Source organism: Adiantum capillus-veneris, chromosome 28 (assembly GCF_014529385.1).
Source record: "Adiantum capillus-veneris isolate H3 chromosome 28, ASM1452938v2, whole genome shotgun sequence".
NCBI classification, from domain to species: Eukaryota; Viridiplantae; Streptophyta; class Polypodiopsida; order Polypodiales; family Pteridaceae; genus Adiantum; species Adiantum capillus-veneris.
The window spans coordinates 76,370,965-76,386,283 of record NC_140958.1 but is presented as its reverse complement, the minus strand read 5'-3'; the positions used below and the strand labels follow the sequence as shown (position 1 = coordinate 76,386,283).

The 15,319-nt window shown below is 45.2% G+C and overlaps 1 protein-coding gene across 2 annotated transcripts in view; it reads right to left on the bottom strand.

Annotated features, from left to right (window-relative positions):
- Window positions 1-14,569, bottom strand: part of LOC147420711 (uncharacterized) — a 112,673-nt gene extending 98,104 nt beyond the window's left edge. The window contains exon 1 of one of the 2 annotated variants that reach the window (XM_086503853.1): window positions 14,287-14,569. In XM_086503853.1, coding sequence (XP_086359979.1) covers window positions 14,287-14,373 — 87 coding nt within the window. In that variant the 5' untranslated portion in view covers window positions 14,374-14,569. The remainder of the gene's footprint in view (window positions 1-14,286) is intronic. The other variant, XM_086503852.1, reaches the window with a different exon arrangement.
- Window positions 14,570-15,319: the final 750 nt, after the last annotated feature.

Here is a 15,319-nt window from a genome sequence, read left to right as displayed (position 1 = left end):
CAGACCTGTCGTCGTCTTTATCATTCTGTTCTTTCTGTGCCTTATCAGGGCACTTTGCGGAAATATGTCCATGTTCCCCGCATCCAAAGCACTTCCCCTCTCTGATGAAGCGAGCTCTCTCCTCAGGAGTAAGCTTGGGTCGTGCATCCTTTTTTTTTCTCTTGGTTGCTCTTTTTCATTCTACTTTCATTCCCAGAAGTCTGTTCGGTTCGTTGTGTCATGGCCTCATCTGTGGGGTAGGTCAGACTGCCAGAGTGAATGGCAAAGCCCCGCTTCGCATGACTCATCAACTCCTGAATAGAAGCTGACTTTTGTTCCAAGCAGCAATCTCGGATCTCTGTAGGTAGACCCAAGGTAAACCGCTCAATCTGTTCTCTGAACGAGATCTTCTTGAATGAAGAGCTCCAGAATCTTTCACAATAAGAATTCACTGTATCGCTCTTGGTCATCCGGAGATGGTTCCAAGCAGCTCGTATATCTCGCTCAAACTCTTGAGTCAACCAAGAAGAAATAAAAAGCCTCTTGAATTTCAGTCATGTAACTGGCACAGTCTTGCTTAATAGAAGCGTGGACCACCAAGTACGAGCATTCCCCTCAGAGTAAGAGGCAGCTCTCCGAATCTTGGAGTGCTCTGAATAGCGTCCTCCCGCGAATGCGATGTCAAACTGTTGTATAAAAGACAAAGCCTTCGAAGCATCTGAGTATCCTGAAAAGTATCAAACTTGATCGAGTGGCCACCTTCCTTAAACTCTCGGACTTTCTTGCTTTTATCTTCGAGAAAGTCATACTGGTTGGCTTTGTAAAAATTCTTCTTGTTCGCATAAAACTTTCCGTCATCGGAATCTGAGCTGTCTGTAGACGAGTCCTCTGTAGAAGTGTCAATCTCTGGGCGAGATGTACCCTTCTTTGCCTTTTTCTTGCCCTTTCCGAAGCTTTGTGTCTTGCTTCACTTTTTGCTTTTTTTCTGTCTTCTTCGCTCTAATCCGAGGAGCTAGAAGAACTGTTAGAAGAAGAAGAAGAAGAACTGGGTACTCCTTCAAATCGAACACGCTTCTTCCGTTTCTTTGCTTTGTCGAATGTCGACTGACGACCTAAATATCCCGAGAAGTCAGTACCTTTGTTCTGCTTTTTGCCGTGCTTTTTGCCTTTCTTTTGCACGTCGAAAAGCTGAGCAATCCGTGCATCAACCACGTTCTCCAGTTCCTTCTCCGTATATTTCTTGGAGGCAGAAGGTTTCTTGAGAGCGGGTTTCGGGAGTGGTGTTGTGGTTCTCTGCCACTCCATCTGTACCTCTTCCAAAGAGGTCTGGTTCATATATTTTGCCATCTTCGGGTCCTTGGCAAAATTGAGCACCATCATTGTTGCATCGCTGATCAACTGGCGACGCTCTATCTCTCGCCGCTCCGCCTAAGTAGGCCAAGGCGGGCCATACTCTCTGCCTGAATCTTCGTTGTGATCCCAGCCCGCATCTCCAGATGCAGAGGGAGTCGATTGATCATTGCCTGAAGCCATAGGTGCCGCGGAAAAAAATTTCGGGGATCGGATTTCCCGTAGAAGAGAAATCGGCCGTGCTCTGATACCACTGTAACAAACTTGGACACTCCAAGTCAAGAATCAACCGCGACAGCACCAAATAACCACTTCAAAACAATTCACAGATCACAATAGATTTGCACTGGCCCGGCGGAGTTCCGTGCCTAGAGATATTGGCCCCAAAGACTGGCGCCCCTTTCGGTATTTCTTTTTGTATTAATCAATCATCAAAGTACAAGAGAGCGGTTAGGGTTTCACTCTCAGACTCTGCGTCCAGATGCTCTGAGAAGTGAGGCCCTCACCACTAATTTAAAGGTTACAAGGGATGCCCAAAAGCAGAGCCCCAAAAGCTTTTAAAATCAAAAGCATCAGTTCTCTCTCTCTCTCTTGAGAGTCTTTTCTCTTTTTTTTATAAAAAAAAGCAACAGCAAAATTCGCGTCGCTCATCATTTTCCAAAAAAAAAATTTAATAATATTCCGTCTCCGCGATTTCCGGAATTTAGGGTTTTTGGCAAAAATTAGGGTTTGCAGGAATTTTAGGGTTTCTGGCAGAAATTAGGGTTTCTGCTGTCCGCCACGTCATCACTTTGTGACACTGTGTGGCATGTGTGTAGGTCAAAAAATACCAAAAAAACTCTCTTTTTTTTTTGCCGTTCTGACCCCCGTCCCCGTTTCCTGACTTTTGCCGTCCCAACCCCATTCCCGACCCCGACCCGCCGTCCCATGTAACTATGGTGGTGTTAGGAGTGATGCCCTGCACACTACGCACCGCTCTCTCTCTCCCCTACGTCAGTTATGTGATGCCCCACAAGAGGGCTCTTCATTTGACTGATGTACAGCTGTGTGGTTTCGTGCTTTTGTGCTGAAGCAAGAGCCTCCTTGAGCAGGAACAGGGGTGGCTGACTGCTACTCCAAAGCAGACACCGGTGAGGGTCATAACCTCACCGTACAGGTGCGTTTTCAGCGTTGTGTATGCGCTATAAATTGACTGTTTTTCCCATACGGACGCCAGAACCATTGGGAATAGTGCCCCACTGGCAGAGGACAGTTAGGGGACTGTTTGGGGCTGGGCAAAAACCAGTAAATACAGCGTGCTGAATTTACTGTTTTTTCGCAGGAATCAGAGGGTTTATGCTATTGGAAGTGAGTTCCAGCAGGGGAATTGATTTCACGCAAGTTTTGAGGCTGTTATGCTGCCGAAATTTGGCCAAAACAAGTGGTATCTAGCGGGATACAGGTAAAGGATTCCCAGGACTCTACTTTGTAATTTACCCTCTCAAAGTATAAAGAAATACCAAAAGGGGCGCCAATTTTGGGGCCTACAGGTTGTCAGCGTCTGCTAGGGGCATTCTAGCTTCCAAGCCGTGTGTATTCAAGTGTTAATTCCTGTCACACAGGTTCCCTTTGTAAAGTGCTCTGTGTGTGTGTCTAAAGTAAAGAATTTCGGGTGAAAGCCAACGCCTACCGCCCACCACGGGCCGGTTTCAAGGTTCCTTTGCCGGGACATCAATTACTTTTTCCTCAAAGAGTGAGCCTCGGTTGTTTTGGGTAAAGACACAGAGTACAGGAACGCGGGATTACACTATGGCCGACAAAGGGAAGGGCATTATGGAAGAGGGTTCCTCTTCACAGGACAGACAGGAAATTCCGCATGTTTGCCTTGCCAAAAAATGGTCAAATTAGGGCTGATTTTCTGCTGCGTTTTCAGGGTTTGCAAGTATGAACCAAGATGAGATAGGGAGAGGTCTCACGGTGGTAGATTGGCCACTAGATCTCCTGCAGGAGTGATGTGGGTCTGCCAGGTGACACGCTGCTTGCCGATTCTCTGAGGCGATTGCTTGGATTCTTTGACGCATTGGTAAATCATCTTGAAATTTGAGCTTACTTGGTCATGGGTGGTACATCAGGTTGTGGAATTATGTTCGTTTGCAGAGGCAAGAGCCTTTTGCACACGTAAAAGTTAAGGGACAGGTTGCAAGATGTTATGTGGTGAAATTCAAGAACTATCCACCTACGGATGCAAAGTGGATGGAAGAGCATTAACTGTCAGAGTCACCAAATGTATTGCAGCATTACCTTGAGGCCTTTGGGTTACAGCCTACGTATGCCCCAACCCAATGTCTACAAATGAGGGGTAATGATAGAGCTAGCACATCAAATGTATATATGGATTCAGTGCAATAAGCAGTGTACAGTTTGACAAAAGTATGAAGGTCTCATTAAGTCATTTGTACACATGTTTTGACAGTCTTTCTTGCGGATACATGCAATGATAAAAGGGTGCTTATCACACAAGATCATCTATGGCATGTATTTATGGTATGCAATCGAGGACATTTGCGATTTCAAGAGGGGGGTATGTCACGAGGACGTGGCAACTGCTAACCTTAGTTGTTGGTTTCTTTCCAATGATTTTTGTTTAATTTTTAAGACCCTCTTTTTGAAGTTGCAAATGGTCGGCCATTGTATAGCCAATGTGAACGGTAGTTTCACCCGCAGACGGGAAGTTGATCGGCACTAGAACTCGTAAAGTAAAAGGATGTCTAAGCTCAGTCCAAGATCATGTAGGTCCCCCTGTCGCACTTAGCAAGTTGGTGGATACTAGGAAGTGAACTCAATAAAGGCATAAAGTGAAGGTGGGATCACTAACAGAAAGTATCCTACAGTTGGGCCACATTGCACTTTTGGATGCGGTCCCAATGAGGATAGATGGTCAGATGACCAGTGGGAGCCCAATGGAAGCATCTCCTAAAAATTAGGAAACTACTATTTTGGGCCACGAAATCTATTCGCGTTATTCACTTCAAAATGACAAGGGGAACATTTTATTACTCTGTTGCAAAGTCAACTGATGCACCAGTTGAGAGATTTTTAAGCAGGAAGCCCAATGCGGGGAATTTGCATGCATGAGTGCCAAGTGGCACTTTTTGGTCAATTTGCCATGCCTGGGAGGACAGAACTCGTAATAGACTTTTTGGAGCAGTTTTCGAGGTTGATAACTGTGATTTTCAGCCATTTCTCTCCATTTTTGAGCTTCCCATGACTTTACCTTGGACCAAGGAGCTCATTTTCAGCATTGGAAGGCATCAGATGCGTGTTTACAGGGCTGTTTTGCTGCGTTTTCAGCGATACGCAAGTTTTGGCAGCCATGGAAATCTTCCCCTTTTGCATCTATTTGTTCACAGATGCATTACAAGTCAAGGGCAGTAGAGGGGGCGCTCGATTTATGCTGGGGGGATGGCTCATTGAGAACCTGTCATAGGTTAAGAGCTATGGAGTGCTTTCTTTCCCTCTCATGTACAGTGTGGTGCTAGGAGTGATGCCCTGCACACTACACGCTGCTCTCTCTCCCCCCTACGTGCAGTTATGTGATGCCCCACAAGAGGGCTCTTCATTTGACTGATGTACAGCTGTGTGGTTTTATGCTTTTGTGCTGAGGCAAGAGCCTCCTTGAGGAGGAACAGGGATAGCTGACTGCTACTCCAAAGCAGGCATCGGTGAGGGTCATAACCTCACTGTACAGGTGCGTTTTCAGCATTGTGTATGCGCTATAAATTGACTGTTTTTCAGCCATAAGGACGCCAGAACCATTGGGAATTAGTGCCCCACTGGCAGAGGACAGTTAGGGGACTGTTTGGGGCTGAAAACAAGGGAAAAACCAATAAATACAGCGTGCTGAATTTATGTTTTTTGGCAGGAATCAGAGGGTTTATGCCAGTGGAAGTGGGGAATTGGTTTCACAAGTTTTGGGGCTGTTATGCTGCCGAAATTTGGCCAAGACAGGTGGTATCTAGCAGGATACAGGTAAAGGATTCCCAAGACTCTACTTTGTAATTTACCCTCTCAAAGTATAAAGAAATACCGAAAGGGGCGCCAATTTGGGACCTACAGGTTATCGGCGTCTGCTCGGGGCATTCTAGCTTCCGAGCCGTGTGTGTATTCAAGTGTTGATTCCTATCGTCGCAAGTTCCCTTTGTAAAGTGCTCTCTGTGTGTCTAAAGTAAAGAATTTCGGGTGAAAGCCAACGCCTACCGCCCCACCACAAGCCGGTTTCAGCGCCAAAGGTTTAGGGCCAATACTCTTTGGGGTGGAATTCCGCCACTCCGTGTCGCTTGTGCTCTGACTCTCTCTCAACGTTCAGTTATTATTGAAGTGCTAAAAGTCTCTTCTGTCTGTTCTTTTCTATTGGAACGTGGTACTCGTCTTGTAGCAGTGGTATTAGAGCATCGTGCATGTGCTTTTATAGAAGCATACCGGTCCTAAACAAGAGCAGACAGAGCAAACCAGAGACTACTGGATTTTTATTCGAAGAAGCTTAGTGTGGCATTGCTTTTGGACTAGAAGCTTTTGAGTTTGAAGGCTTTTCATGTAAACTGCTTTTCATAGGCCAAGGGCCTTTAAATATGTGCTAAGGGTTCATTGTCTAGCATGCTTCCAGTAGAAGGTGCAAAGTCTGGAGTACCGGCTTGTACTGTGTTGATGCAATATAAAGAAAGACCGAAAGGGGCGCCAAGGTTTGGAGACAAAACTCTTTGGGGTGGAATTCCGCCACTCCGTGTCGCGTGTGTTCTCTCTCTCTCTCTCTCTCTCTCTCTCTCTCTCTCTCTCTCTCTCTCTCTCTCTCTCTCTCTCTCTCTCTCTCTCTCTCTCTCTCTCTCTCTCTCTCTCTCTCTCTCTCTCTCTCTCAAAGTTCAGTTGTTATTGAAGTGCTAAAAGTCTCTTCGGTCTGTTCTTTTCCATTGGCACGTGCTGACATTGATATCAAAGCATCGAGAAGATGCTTTTCTAAAAGCATACCGGTCCTAAAAAAGAGCAGACAGAGCAAACCAGAGACTACTGAAATTTTATTCGAAGTAGCTTCATGTGGCATTGCTTTTGGACCAGAAGCTTTTGAGTTTGAAGGCTTTTCATGTAAACTTCTTTTCATAGACCAAGGGCCTTTAAATATGTGCTAAAGGCTCATTCTCTCGCATGCTTCCTGGAGAAGGTGCAGAGTCTGGAGTACCGGCTTGTACTGTGATGATGCAATATAAAGAAATACTGAAAGGGGCGCCATGGATTTACGCCATTCTATGTCGCGTATTCTCTCTCTCTCTCTCTCTCTCTCTCTCTCTCTCTCTCTCTCTCTCTCTCTCTCTCTCTCTCTCTCTCTCTCTCTCTCTCTCTCTCTCTCTCTCTCTCTCTCTCTCTCTCGTCATCTTGTCATCTTGTTTCTCTGACTTTGTATCAGATCCACCACATTGTAACTTTCTCGTCTCATAGGTCACTTTGGCCTTTTGAAGACGCTAATATAACATTTCATTTCATTTCATTCTCTCTCTCTCTCTCTCTCTCTCTCTCTCTCTCTCTCTCTCTCTCTCTCTCTCTCTCTCTCTCTCTCTCTCTCTAAGTTCAGTTGTTATTGAAGTATTAAAAGTCTGGTCTGTTTGTTCTTTTCTATTGGCACGTGGTGCCCGTCTTGTGACAGTGGTATCAAAGCATCAAGCGTGTGCTTTTCTGAAAACATATCGGTCCTAAACAAGAGCACACAGAGCAAACCAGAGACTATTGAAATTTTATTCGAAGAAACTTCGTGTGGCATTACTTTTGGACCATAAGCTTTTGAGTTTGAAGGCTTTTCATGTAAACTACTTTTCATAGGCCAAGGGCATTTAAATATGTGCTAAGGGCTCATTCCCTGGCATGCTTCCTAGAGAAGGTGCAGAGTCTGCAGTACCCGCTTGTACTGTGATGATGCAATATAAAGAAATACCGAAAGGGGCGTCAAGGTTTGGGGTCAATACTCTTTGAGGTGAAATTCTACCATTCCGTATCGACTGTACTCTCTCTCTCTCTCTCTCTCTCTCTCTCTCTCTCTCTCTCTCTCTCTCTCTCTCTCTCTCTCTCTCTCTCACACACACACACACAAAGTTCAGTTGTTATTGAAGTGCTAAAAGTCTGTTCCGTCTGTTCTTTTATATTGGCACATGGTGCCCGTCTTGTGACAGTGGTATCAAAGCATGAAGCGTGTGCTTTTCTAAAAGCGTGCCGGTCCCAAACAAGAGCAGACAAAGCAAACCAAAGAATACTGGAATTTTATTCGAAGAAGCTTCGTGTGGCATTGCTTTTGGACCAGAAGTTTTTGAGTTTGAAGGCTTTGCATGTAAACTGCTTTTCATGGGCCAAGGGCCTTTAAATATGTGCTAAGCGCTCATTCTCTGGCATGCTTCTTGAAGAAGGTGCAAAGTCTTCAGTACCGACTTGTACTGTGTTGATGCAATATGAAGGAATATCGAAAGGGGCACCAAGGTTTGGGGCCAATACTCTGTGGGGTGGAATTCCGCCACTCCATGTCGCGTGCTCTCTCTCTCTCTCTCTCTCTCTCTCTCTCTCTCTCTCTCTCTCTCTCTCTCAAAGTTCAGTTGTTATTGAAGTGCTAAAAGTCTGTTCAGTCTGTTCTTTTCTATTGGCACGTGGTGCCCCAGTGGTATCAGAGCATCAGGCGTGTGCTTTTTCTGAAAGCATACCGGTCCTAAACAAGAGCAAACAGAGCAAACCATACACTATTGGAATTTTATTCGAAGAAGCTTCGTGTGGCATTGCTTTTGGACCAGAAGATTTTGAGTTTGAAGGCTTTTATGTAAACTCCTTTTCATCGGCCAAGGGCCTCTAAATATGTGCTAAGGGCTCATTCTCTGGCATGCTTCCTGGAGAAGGTGCAGAGTCTGGAGTACCGGCTTGTACTGTGTTGATGCAATATAAAGAAATACCGAGACAGGGGCGCCAAGGTTTGGGGCCAATACTCTTTGAGGTGGAATTCCACCACTCCATGTCGCGTGTGCTCTCCCTCTCTCTCTCTCTCAAAGTTCAGTTGTTATTGAAGTGCTAAAAGTCTATTCAATATTTTCTTTGCTATTGGCACGTGGTGCCCATCTTGTGACAGTGGTATCAGAGTCAAGCGTGTGCTTTTCTAAAAGCATACCGGTCCTAAACAAGAGCAGACAAAGCAAACCAGAGACTACTGGAATTTTATTTAAAGAAGCTTCGGTGGCATTGCTTTTGGACCAGAAGCTTTTGAGTTTGAAGGCTTCTCATGTAAACTGCATTATAGGCCAAGGACCTTTAAATATGTGCTAAGGGCTCATTCTCTAGCATGCTTCCTGGAGAAGGTGCAGAGTCTGGAGTACCGGCTTGTACTGTGTTGATGGCAATATAAAGAAATACCGAAAGGGGCGCCATGGTTTGGGGCCAGTACTCTATGGGGTGAATTTCCGCCACTCCGTGTCGCGTGTGCTCTCTCTCTCTCTCGCTCAAAGTTCAGTTGTTATTGAAGTGCTAAAAGTCTTTCGGTCTATTCTTTTCTATTGGCACGTGGTGCCCGTCTTGTGACAGTGGTATCAGAGCATCAGGCGTGTGCTTTTCTGAAAGCATACCGGTCCTAAACAAGAGCAGACAGAGCAAACTCGAGACTATTGGAATTTTATTAGAAGAAGCTTCGTGTGGCATTGCTTTTGGACCAGAAGCTTTTGAGGTTGAAGGCTTTTCATGTAAACTGCTTTTTATAGGCCAAGGGCCTTTAAATATGTGCTAAGGGCTCATTCTCTGGCATGCTTCTCGGAGAAGGTGCAAAGTCTGGAGTACCGGCTTGTACTGTGTTGATGCAATATAAGAAATACCGAAAGGGGCGCCAAGGTTTGGGGCCAATACTCTTTGGGTGGAATTCCGCCACTCCGTGTCGAGTGCTCTCTCTCTCTCTCTCTCTCTCTCTCTCTCTCTCTCTCTCTCTCTCTCTCTCTCAAAGTTCAGTTGTTATTGAAGTGCTAAAAGTCTGTTCAGTCTGTTCTTTTCTATTGGCACGTGGTGCTCGTCTTGTGACAGTGGTATCAGAGCATCAGTCGTGTGCTTTTCTGTAAGCATATCGGTCCTAAAAAAGAGCAAACAAAGCAAACCAGAGACTACTAGAATTTTATTCGAAGAAGCTTCATGCTCCGACCCCAGACTCATTAAGCACACCCTTACTTCATCGCGCATCGGGCGCGCTCCCGTCGTCACCGCTCATGTCTTACAAGGCATAGCCATAAAGATCACTTACAAGAGAAGGATCCAAGATTTGTTTCGAGCTGCTGCTTTTCTAAGAGGCAGTGCCATGCAGATGTTGATGTCTATAGCTACCAAGCAGCATACTCCAAGTACTTGGCACGTTTTAAAGAAAATTTTTGCCCAAAGTTATATGGTTTCTGACATTTTCATTTGGAGTGCAACTTCTGGCAGACTGGGGTATCCTGAAATGCTTGCCATGGAAACCCTAGTAGTTTATAACTTGAAATTTCTCGACATCTCTCAGTAGATGTCTCTTCACGAGCAGATAACCTTGGATGTCCAATGCGATTGCTATTTTGGGACTACCATCGCCGCCAAAGAAACAGTGTTTGTCCAAGAGCTGATAGACCATGTTGTGCTCGACTACGACCTTATGGAATGAACCTAACCCTGATTTTTTGGTGCAGGTTTCAGAATGGAAATGCGGTCGACTTTTCGATCTCGACTGATGCCGAGATTGCTTTTTAAGTTTGAAATCTGTTTGACAACTTGTTTGGTGATCCTGCAGAATTAGTTTGAAATGGATGGTATTTGTTTTGAACCTGTCTTGGTGCTGTTTGAATTGTTTTACCTTGGTTTTAATACTGGTTTCATTGATTGGTAATTTTACTCCCGGGTGGAGAAGTGAGAAATACTATTTTGGTATTGTTTGAACCTTGGAACGACACAGGCTGATGCTGGGGAGTGTTCCGTTGTATGCTAGAAAACCTCCAAACGACGCAGGCCGATGCCTAGGGAGCGTTTGGTTGTATGCTTGTAAAATAATTGTTGTTGTGACTCCCGACCCGGACCAAGATGGTTATACGGGAGAAGTCTGAGCAGTGGCTACTCTCAGCACCTCCAAACGATGTAGGTTACGGTCTGGGGGGGCGTTTGGTTGTAAAAGGCCTCTATATCTCCCGGCCTAGACCTTTTTAGGTTATACGGGAGGAGTGATGAGGGAGTCGTTGAATATTTCCCAGCCCGGACCTTGTTAGGTTATGCGGGAGGAGTGTTCATCGGTGACTTTATGTTTCTATGTCTTGTGACATGCATATGTGAGCATTTGTGTTGCATTGTGATGTGCCAACCACTGAATTTTCCTAATTGGATGCGATTGCCTGAGTATGTAATTTTAGTGCATCAAGACACCCGTAGAAGATCAGTGCGCTTTGGGTGTGATGGCTAATTTTACTACGCTGGAATATCAAGCGTTCCGATTTGGACGAAAGGAGAAGCCAACTCCTTGATCAAAAGAGCCTAAAGGAGAAGCTAACTCCTTAACAAAAGGAGAAACCTGATTGTCCCTCGGAATGACCCTCGGAAATTTTAAGCTAACTTGAGTTGGTTTACAGATATGCTGTAATCGCGGACGATTACTCTCTTTCAAGAAGGGGAGATGTCACAAACTGTTGTCGTGTCAAAGCCCTGAAGAATGGAGATGTCACAAGAATGGAGCCAACTTACAGATGCCGGCCGAGGGACCTGAACACTAAGAAGAACAAGTAACAGAAGAAGAAGTGCTACCAACTTATGGGGACCCCGTCCGATGGGGTCCCAAGTGAGATAAAGGATTAAAAATAAAGCAGGACCCACATAGAAAGACTTGCGCCCAAAAAACAAAAAAAAAGATGACGTGGCAGATTTTTGAAAATTACGCTGACGGTGTTGATGTGGCAGGCTGTACAGATTCTGCGTTCTGCACTGACTACTGACATGGCAGTTGTACGGAATCCCGTGATTTACGTTGGTAGCTTTTTGGCATTGCTTTTGGACCAGAAGCTTTGAGTTTGAAGGCTTTTCATGTAAACCGCTTTTCGCAGGCCAAGGACCTTTAAATATGTGCTAAGGGCTCATTCTCTGGCATGCTTCCTAGAGAAGGTGCAGAGTCTGGAGTACCGACTTGTACTGTGTTGATGCAATATAAGGAAATACCGAAAGGGGCGCCAAGGTTTGGGGCCAATACTCTCTGGGGTGAAATTCCGCCACTCCGTGTCGCGTGTGTTCTCTCTCTCTCTCAAAGTTCGGTTGTTATTGAAGTGTTAAAAGTCTGTTCAGTCTGTTCCTTTCTATTGGCAGGTTGTGCCCCGTCTTGTGACAAGAGGTATATCAAGTGATCGAGCAACAAAGCTCGGGAGGTCCAGGAGGCCCAAGATGAGGGGATGCTCCCATCGCAAGAGGAGGTAGCAGCAAAGGATTAGATCTATATTGGCAAGACATGGGAGACGCCTTGTGCAGATTCTCATCATGAGACGCCCCGTGTAGACTCTCACCATGGAGGCATACGATCATGCACCAACTGATGCAAGCCATCTCCGGATTCAGATACACATATCCACCATTTTGTATTTTTTCTCTAAGATAGACACCCATCTTTTGTATGTGTACCCCTCACACTCTTGATACCCACCTTTTATAGCTCTAATAGAGTTTCCATTTACTTAGTTTCTTTCTTTTTATCCAGACCTTGCATCATATTAACCATGATGTAACTATTTGGTCACATAGGTCATTTTGGCCTTTAGAGGACGTTAATATAACATTTCATTTCACTTTCATATCTCTCTCTCTATCTGAGTTTCCATTTACTTAGTTTCTTTCTTTTTATCCAGACCTTGCATCATATTAACCATGATGTAACTCTTTGGTCACATAGGTCATTTTGGCCTTTAGAAGACGTTAATATAACATTTCATTTCACTTTCATATCTATCTATCTATCTATCTATCTGTATGTATCTATATACCTGAGTGATTTCTCTTCTCCACAATGGCTTGTATATGTATGAGGCATTGCACGTGTTCTCAAATTAGAGGATCCTATCGTAGTCGAGCCAGATCTCACAGTCGAGGCGTCCACCGGATTGGAGGCCAGTTCGTGTTATCATCACATCCTCCGCTGCCTATTCTGACACCCTCAAGGCCGTGAACCCTTATTTATTTTGGCCTCAAAACCACAAACATATGGCCAGTCCATGATCACCAACTCATTAGTCTTGGATTAAGGTAACCTTTTGAGATTGTAGAAAGTGGAAAGAAAGTTCCACCCATTTTATGCACAAAGGATAACATCTTCCAAGCTGATTAGTTTGTGGAAGACTCGGCTACCTCATATTGTAAAGGCAAGGCCGCTCTTCAAACATCACACGGGCCTTTAAAGCATAAGAAGGCAGTAGACAAGCAAACGCAGCTTTGGAGTTCAAAGAAGTCGTTTGGGTGCTTTTCTGCTTCGAGCAGGCTGGATTGAGAAACATGCAAGGCAAAGAAAAGCTCTATCCAAAGCTTATCATGCAGTATTATGGACTTTTCCAGATATCAAAAAGGATTAATAATGTAACCTTTCGATTGAAGCTGCCCATTCATTGGATGATTTCCATGTGTGTTCGTTCCAGCCTTTTCAAGGGAATGTGCTGGAAGATATGACTGAAGACCAGCAGAAATCGGGGACATTCTTCAGCCAAAGCAAGTCCTCACAGTGCGCACATAAAGAAAAAGTTAAAGACAAGGTGATCCGAAGGTACTCGATCAAGTTCAAGAACTATTTTGCCTTGGATGCCAAGTGGTTAAGTTCAGGGGCTTCAAGTGTTGAGCTTGATGCAGAGCCTACTGCATAGAGGTGAGGTAGTTCACTCCCTTGTCAACAGGCCAACGGAATTGAAATTGTAGCACCCATAAAATAGCACTTTCTAAATTTTTGGAGAGGAGTCCTGTTAGGCCTCATACTTCTCCATATTGTTCGCCCAGTACTGGTTCTTTAAAAAAAGGATGGCTTTCCGAATGCCTATAGACTATTGATCCCTAGATTAAGAATAGATTATCAATCCTCCTGAATAAGCAGTTACAACTTAGGCAATGCCAGACAGGAGATCTTTAAGCTTGAGGAGCGGAGACATGGTTTTTCCTTGCATAGATAGGCATCTCGACGGACTTAGGTTTGTGATTGGATTACAGGCAAGTTTTTGAGATTACTTGTCCTAGACACTCCCACTCTCGGGTTTGCACGCTTCAAAGGCAGGATGGGACTTTGGTCCAGCAGCCGAGGGAGGGATAGCCACACCTTTTTTCGGGCAAAAAAGCCTTTGGAGGGCAGGGAGACTTATTTGGGCTCATGTTGGACGGAGGGTCATAGATGGTATACGTGCTTCGTTAGAGAGGAGAATGAGTTGTTGGATGCATTGAGAGCCTTGTCCCGCCGAAGTAGGCCTCGAAAGGATAGCCATACTTGATTGCCCCAGTTTATACAAAGGTTTCCAGCATGATGACTGGGATCGATTTATTTCTTCTGCAAGAAGGGAGGGCCACTACATGACATCAGACAGTGAGACAGTAGACACCGATCAGAATTCTTAACTGAGCCTACAAAATCCTAGAGAAGGCTCTAGAGTCTAAGTTTGAGGTCCAACCAGTCCTTTGGAATCAAACACAAACCGAGTTTGTCGAGGAGCGTAGTATCCATGACATCAGCTTCACCGAACCGTACAGCTCAAAATGAGTGGTACTGCGCAGGAGTATGGCACCCAAAACTTTGGAATCTGCCTACTTAATTTGTCAGGTCGAGTCGTCAGCATTCACCGACGCAAGAGGTCGCAAGGAATTTGGCAAAATCACTTGTTTGCCAGCTCCATAATCAGGATTCAGGACATTCTGTTACAACTAGTAGAAGTGACAAGGTGGGTCAATGGAATTAGTCACTACCTCGTCATCGGCCGAGATGGTTGATGCTCCCGGTGCCGTTCCGCTGCCCTCCTTCTCTTCCTCTCCTTCCGGACTCTCTATTTCCATCTTTGGTTGTCTTTCGATCCGCAGATCGACAGGTTTTGAAATTTGCAGGACAAACAATGAGAGAGAGAGAGAGAGAGAGAGAGAGAGAAGTAAACGACAGTGTTGAAGGTGACGGGAAGCGCCACAGCCGCAAGAGAGCACAAAAGTGGCGGTAGTGCTTGCTTTTCATCAAAGGGTCGAGCGGCTCAAGACTCCCATCATCGGTGGACCGTCACCTACAAAGTTCGAACATTACTCGTCTTGACCACATGCTCCCTCCTCTCTATTTGACACGCCAAGGGCTTTACATCTCCAAATGCAAGATCCACAACTCCAAAGCTAAACTCTTTGAGAGGAGTCCGGCCTAGAGGCTGCTTTTTATCCCTTCACAAGAGGCGGTAGCAGAACTTGATTTGTACCTTCAGCTTTACGTTACTTCCAGCCACTCCCTACCCCTACAAAGTTTCACAACCATCACACACCGTTTCGATGATCAGGGGCTACATAAATGCCAATTTTTTGCCATTGGGGCCTTACTGAGCCCTATGGCAAAAAATTGACGATTGTGCAGTGCCACACGGATGATGGGACTTGGGAGGAAACCACCCTAACACAATCCTCGCACCTCTCTGAAGCCGAATTAAATGTTCTCTCTGTTTTCTATGGTTCCGAATATGCACCCGAATGGAGCATTCATAGCCACTCACTTGTGAGCTTACTTATCGTTACACAAGGTAATCTTGTCAGCAACTCTCACAAGCCCTCTACACACACCTATTGAGCTTCTTTGTTAGGGAGTTCAACAAACACCAATATCTTTGAAGTAGAATCACAAACATCTCTCTCTCTCTCTCTCTCTCTCTCTCTCTCTCTCTCTCTCTCTCTCTCTCTCTCTCTCTCTCTCTCTCTCTCTGTGTGTGTGTGTGTGTGTGTGTGTGTGTGTGTGTGTGTGTGTGTGTGTGTGTGT